This window comes from Nanorana parkeri, unplaced genomic scaffold, assembly GCF_000935625.1.
Source record: "Nanorana parkeri isolate BGI_ZX_2015 unplaced genomic scaffold, ASM93562v1 scaffold1309, whole genome shotgun sequence".
Classification (NCBI taxonomy): domain Eukaryota; kingdom Metazoa; phylum Chordata; class Amphibia; order Anura; family Dicroglossidae; genus Nanorana; species Nanorana parkeri.
In genome coordinates this window covers 268,135-275,026 of record NW_017307577.1, presented here as the reverse complement: position 1 = coordinate 275,026, position 6,892 = coordinate 268,135, and the positions used below count along the sequence as shown (strand labels likewise).

The window sequence follows — 6,892 nt, the reverse complement described above, 5'->3', positions numbered from 1 at the left end:
CAAACCCTCATGCACAGGAAGACTTATCCACAGGCTTAGAGGGCTTGGGCTGTCGTGGCCAATGTGAGGACTGTGTAGTTGCCAATTTTGTCAACTTCCTCTTGTCTGGAGCTGCTTGGCCATGAAAAATGCACTAGTGAGCCGAGAAGGAAGATCCTGACTTCCACCAAGACTCCTTTTACCTTCCTGAACTGTGGAAGAAAAGTGCTCTTACTCCCAGTGAGATCTTGTCCAACAAAGCACCAAACAAACGGTCTCCTGTGAAAGGCATTTCAGTCAAAGCCTTCTTAGAATTCGCCATCCAACACTTGGGCCATAAGAAACGAAGGTCCACTGCGGAGGAAAACAGCCGGGGGACCAGTTGACCCGAATCCAAAGCTGCATCACAGATGTACTTAAGGCCCTTAACCAGTTGGTCCACCAACTCCACATATGCAGGGGAAACCTGTTCCGCCTCCAGGCCTTGATGTAAAAGATTAGCACACTTTGTCAACATTTCCAAGACCAAGCCAGATGCCAGAACCCGTCTATTCAGGGCACCCGCAACCGAGTGCATAGAACGAGTTACACTCTCTGCCTTCCTATCCGAAGGGTCCAGGAAGGATGGGGATTCCTTAACAGGAATAACAGTAGCCTTATTAAATCTAGATATATAGGGTAGTAGTCGTCCACTTCTTCACAAGATTCCTCAAAAGGATACCAGACAGCAAAATGCCTGAGCAAAGTAGGAGAGTGAGCTGGACAAGCCCAATCCTTAAAGATAAAGTAATGAAAAAAAGGCATCGTTAAAAAAAAAAAGGTTTGCAGTAACTTTCACTTTTATTTTGGCTTTTGCTATATGTTTCATGTAATGCAGACATGTAATGTTTCTGATAGGTACTGCAAATGAAATTAGCAGTACAAACTGGCTGATGTAGTTTTGGGGAACACTCCCTCAATGTATTATGCAATATCCAAGTTATGAGCTCAAGTAAAAAACAAAGCCTGAATAAGGGTAAAGTAATGTATGTGTTCCACATATGGTGAAAATGGCCTTTACTTGCAAGGGAAAGGCAATGCTACAATGAGGCAAACTTCAGGGGCCTCTGGAGTACTGAACCCTGTACAAATTCCCAATTCGTACATCCATTTTATGCCATCCTTACTTACTCACAAGTCAACAGATACAGTATATTAGTTATCTAGATACAAATATGCAAGTTAAACTCACCAAATTGCTGTAAAGAGTAAACTGCATCTTGCATGTGAATCCAAAACCGCAGCTTACCCAAAGATATTTTGTCATATGATACAGTCAGAGGAAGTTCTGTTGTAGAACGATTTATCATCTAGATATGGGAAAACATTATCTTTATTAAATTTCCAATGACAAAAGTCTTTTAGACCAAAATAAATGAAAAATCATCCAAGCATAAGTTTTAGTTGATTGTTACCCCTTGAAATTTTTATGCAAATATTAAATTATATCAATCTAGAGACATAATACTTTTAGAGAAAGCAACTGTAATAAACCAAGAAATGCTGTAAATGCTGTGATTTAGCATTACATGTAGTGAAGAACACGCAGGAAGCTAATTTTAACAGCTTCCTGGCTACGTGCGCACCTGTGCATGGCACCATACAGCCCCTGTGGCTACATGTGCCATAATGCAGTCCAGGTGCTTACAAAGAAACACAGCAGTAAGCTTGAAGGAGGCAAAGTAAGGAGCAATACATGAGGAGACAGAGAGGAAACAAAGCAGCTTTCTGCTGTGGGATGAGTGTGGGCTGTTATTATTAGTGTCACTGTGAAGAGGGTGACCAGAAGGAGAAACTCTCACAGCATAGTGAAGGATGTGTCAACTAGGGAAGATATATCGGCCGAAAATTGCACTTTTGGCATAATGCCGAAAGAGCCATGTTTCGGCCGATACATCGGCGCATCCGTGGTTTCTTTTCTCCCCGCTGGGCTCTGCTCTGTGTTCCAGCGGGGAGAAAATAAAGTGACAGCCGGCCGAGCGCTGCAGGACAAGAGTGCTGTGTGCGGTCGGCGTCTCTCCTCCCACACCGCTCAGCCGCCTATCACAGTCCGGCAGAGCGGTGTGTGGGCGGAGACAGCCAGCGCTGTCACAGGAGGCCGAGCTCTCCTCCCACAGCGCTCAGTGGCCTATCACAGTCCGGCAGAGCGGTGTGTGGGCGGAGACAGCCAGCGCTGTCACAGGAGGCTGAGCTCACCTCCCTGCTCCGCTCGATCAGCCTCCTGTGACAGCGTGTCAGAGAGGAGGGCGAGAGCAAACACTCAGCGATCAGTGATCGCTGAGTGTTTGTAGATAATTGAGGACATGGTATGTTAACTATATCCTCAATTATGAATGAATGGGAGTGATCTGCATCACCTCATGTTCATTCATAGTTGTAGGTATAGTAAACATACCATGTCCTCATGTTATCAATGAACAGGAACACTCATTCCTGTTCATTGATAACAGGGGATACAGAAAAAGAGATAGAGGACATTGTGTCCTAAATCTCTTTCTCTATTTTAAAAGGGAAACATCAGGGGTCTGTTTAGACCCCCAAAATTTCCCCAAAGCCCCTAAAAGCAATGTAAAAAATTGAAATATTTATTAAAAAATGAATATAGAAAAATTTAAAATTTTATAAAAAATAAAAAAACATTTTCGGTATCGGTTCTTTTTTTTTTTTATTTCGGTTTAGTTTCGGTTTTAAAATTTCCATTTCGGTGCACCTCTAGTGTCAACATTTGTTGCGTCGTCATGTCCAACCTGTAATTTGTCCCAGAAGTGAGCATTTTGGTGCCTACGCTCTAAGCTTCATGGTGACAAAAGGATCACTTAAACCACGCAACTACTTTCATTATCAGCAATAAAATATTTTTTTTTCTGAGCGTTAAGATACACTTAAAGGGCAAACTAGTTGCTGACTTGTAACACTTTTGCATATCAGGAAATTCTGAGAATTTCACAAATGGAGATCAAAAACACCTTTTTTGCAACATGCTTGCAGATGCTTTTCAGTGTGTACTAAGGAACATGCTCTACACCAGGGGTGCCCAATAGGTCAATCGCGATCTACCAGTCGATTGCGCAGCGATCACTGGTAGATCGCAATGTCCTGAGGCTTCCCCTCTGGATCCCCGCAGCTCTCTCCCATCTCCCATGCGTGGTTGGGGCTCCTCTCCATTCAGAGGCTCCTCCCCATTCAGAAACTGGATGATAGTAAATATTTCCTGCATTAATGGGAAGCCTCTATGCTTTCCATTCATGTAGAACAGAAACAGAGGCGTTTTTTTTGCCTCGGGTGCAAAAGGAGCTGGCTACGGCTATGCTCCGGTGGGACTCGTGCGGCTGAATGCGTCAGACGGCGTAGACTGAAAGGGGCGGGACACATCTCCCCATGTGCAACGTCGGGCACACGAGCACGGTGGGAGGACAGGACGTTGGGGCCTCTAGGACGCACTGGAATGCAAGCCGTCCGACTCCCTGCGTTCAGGTGCAGGAGGGGGTGTGGGGTTGTATTGAAGTCAATAGCACTGCAGCCATGCCCCCGCGCCCACAGTGCGATCGCCCGCACCCCGGAACGCAGGCACATTAGTGCCTGCATTCCGGTCCAGTGCGATCTTCAAAAATAGTGCTTGCAGCATTTTTGCGGATCGCACTGGACTGGAACGCAGGAACTAATGTGCCTGGGTGCAGGTGCTCGCACTGTGGGCGAGGGGCCTGGATGTGGTGCCTGGCTGAAGTGCCATTGACTTCAATGCACCGCCACGCCCCCTCCAGCCCCTGCTCTACACAATGAGGACAAAGTATGCTTACCAAAAATGGAAAAAAAAAAACGTTGGCTCCCAGAAACCAGTTATTGTTTGCAGGTAGCAGTAGTATGTTACTACTACTATTATGTTCATGCCAAGTACTATTATGGCAATAACCAACATACAGAAAGTGTGTGCAATGAGATAGCACTACAATTTCACTGTCAATACAATCATAAACCTAGTTTGACAAATGAAAAAGAAAGGATTCTGAGGTAATTAAATTATATATTTCTTACCATCAAATCCTTCACTCGATTACTTAACTGATCTATAAATAATATAGGAAGGTAATGAACGGACTTCCCCAGCTGAATCCTATGACAAATAGAGAATGTACATATATGAATGTCACATAAAAAAACAGACAATTATGGCCAAAACAATAAACCCTTGCAAACCTCTGATGTTATTAACCCACTAATAAACATGGGTTGATTAACAGGCAACCTTTTGAAGCATGCACACCTGTTTTTTTCCCCACCATGTTCACTACCGGGCCTAACACTCTCTGCATTAACCCCTTCGTGACTGACGACGTACAGTGTACGTCGCCAGCATCGGGGCTGTTTAAACAGACTCCCGGCGACTTTTGCCGTTTTTGTTGGGGGGTTTTACGTCATTTTCAGGCCTAAAATGTGGAATATAACATGGGTGCAAAAATTGAAAAAAGGGCCTCAGTCATGAAGGGGTTAAAAAGGCAGTGCACAAGCAGACAGTAGAAGTTATATCCTGACTGCAGATAAGGTAGGATCATTAAAGTGGTGGGGGTTTGCTTAAGAAGGGGATTATACAACCCGGGTCTAGGCAATATTTGCAAAATGAAAGTACAAAGTGTAGAAGTATTGGGTAAGCTAAAATCACAAAGATTTACTAATAACCTGTTCTAACAATCATATACACTGAGGAAAATAGTTATTTGATCCCCTGCAGATTTTGTAAGCTTGCCCTCTTACAAAGAAATGAAAGGTCTATAATTTTTATCATAGGGTGTATTTCAAAATGATAGAGACAGAATATAAACCAAAACTCCAGAAAAAACACATGGTACAAATGTTATAAATTGAGCTGCAGTTCAGTGAGTAAAATAAGTATTTGATCCCCTACCAACCAACAATAATTCTGGCTCCCACAGACTTGCTATGTGGCACACAGATTAGTCCTGTCAATTTAAGAAGGTGCTCCTAATGACAACTCGTTATGTATATAAAAGACACCTGTCCACAGAATCTCTTTCTTCCATTCAAACCTCACCACCATGGGCAAGACCAAAGAGCTGTCAAAAGATGTTAGGGACAAGATTGTAGACATGCACAAGGCTGGAATGGGCTACAAGACTATCAGCAAAAAGTTTGGCGAGAAGGAAACAACTGTTGGAGCGATTATTCGCAAATGGAAAGAATACAAAATAACCATCAATCGCCCTTGGTCTTTAGCTCCATGCAGAATTTCACCTCATGGAGTAAGGATGATCATGAGAAAAGTGAGGGATCAGCCCAGAACTACACGGGAGGAGCTTGTGAAAGATCTCAAGGCAGTTGGGACCACAGTCACCAAACAAACCGTTGGTAACACAATACACCACCATGGATTGAGATGCTGCAGCGCCCGCAAAGTCCCCTACCTCAAGAAGGCACATGTAAAGGCCACCTGAAGTTTGCCAATGAATATCTAAATGATTCAGAGAAGGATTGGGAGAAAGTGCTGTGGTCAGATGAGACCAAAATTGAGCTCTTTGGCATTAACTCGACACGCCATGTTTGGAGGAAGAAAAATGCTGACTATGACCCTAAGAACAGAATCTCTACAGTCAAGCACCGAGGTGGAAACATTATGCTTTGGGGCCGTTTCTCTGCTAAAGGTACAGGCCGACTTTTCTGCATTGAGGGGCCAATGGAGGGGACCATGTATTGTAAAGTCTTGGATGAGAACCTCCTTCCCTCAGCCAGAACACTGAAGATGGGTCGAAGATGGGTCGTGGATGGGTCTTTCAGCGTGACAATGACCCAAAATATACCGCCAAGGCAACAAAGCAGTGGCTCAAGAAGAAGAAGCACATTAAGGTCATGGAGTGGCCTAGCTAGTCTCCAGACCTTAATCCTATAGAAAATGTATGGCGGGAGATGAAACTTCCAGTTGCCAAGTGACAGCCAAGAAACCCTAAAAGGAGAACTATGAGGCGAGTAGAAGTCACTCACCCTCATAGTGCGAGCCGACGTGTGACAATGAAACCGTCACACGTCAGCTCAATAGATCGGGAAGTGAGCGGACGGATACAGTCGTTTGCTCACTTCTCAATCATCTCCCTGCAGAGAGCAGTGACTGTCAGTCACCACTCCCACACAGGGATTCCCCTCCTCCCCTCTCCGATCCTCAAGCGCTGACTGGAAGAACGGACAGGGGAGGGGGTAGGTACAGCTGGCTCTGCCTCTAGATAGGCAGAACTAGCTGTCATTCATGCAGCTGGGTGGATCTCGACTGTATTGTTGGGATCCGTACCGGCTGTGGCGATCTCAGTATACCGTGAGCTGTAGATTGCGATATACTGAGCTTTGGGTCAAGGGAAGATGCTTGTATATGTCCTTCCGTGACCCTAAAGAGAACTATGGGGAAAAACAATTACCCCATAGTTCTCTTTCAAGGATTTAGAAAAGATCTGTAAGGAAGAGTGGACCAAAATCCCTCCCGAGATGTGTGCAAACCTGGTAACCAACTACATGAAACGTCTTACCTCTTTTCTTGCCAACAAGGGTTTCTACATCAAGTACTAAGTCTTTTTTTGCTTGGGGATTGAATACTTATTTTACTCACTGAACTGCAACTCAATTTATAACATTTGTATCATGTGTTTTTTTCTGGATTTTCGGTTGATATTCTGTCTCTATATCATTTAAAATACACCTATGACAAAAATTATAGACCTTTCATTTCTTTTTGAGTGGGCAAACTTACAAAATCTGCAGGGGATCAAATAATTATTTTCCTCACTGTTTATTTTTTCAAATTTATCATCTCGTGTTTTTCCAAACATCACCAATCCTTTTCAATCATTGCTTGCTATATACATCTTACCCTGTCACT

The 6,892-nt window shown here is 43.9% G+C and overlaps 1 protein-coding gene across 1 annotated transcript in view; it reads right to left on the bottom strand.

Annotated features, from left to right (window-relative positions):
- Positions 1-6,892, bottom strand: part of CLPTM1L (CLPTM1 like) — a 74,968-nt gene that overhangs the window by 45,834 nt on the left and 22,242 nt on the right. Inside the window, exons 6-7 of the mRNA XM_018569235.1 lie at positions 4,051-4,129; positions 1,211-1,328 (exon numbers count right to left, since the gene is read on the bottom strand). Coding sequence (XP_018424737.1) covers positions 1,211-1,328; positions 4,051-4,129 — 197 coding nt within the window. The remainder of the gene's footprint in view (positions 1-1,210; positions 1,329-4,050; positions 4,130-6,892) is intronic.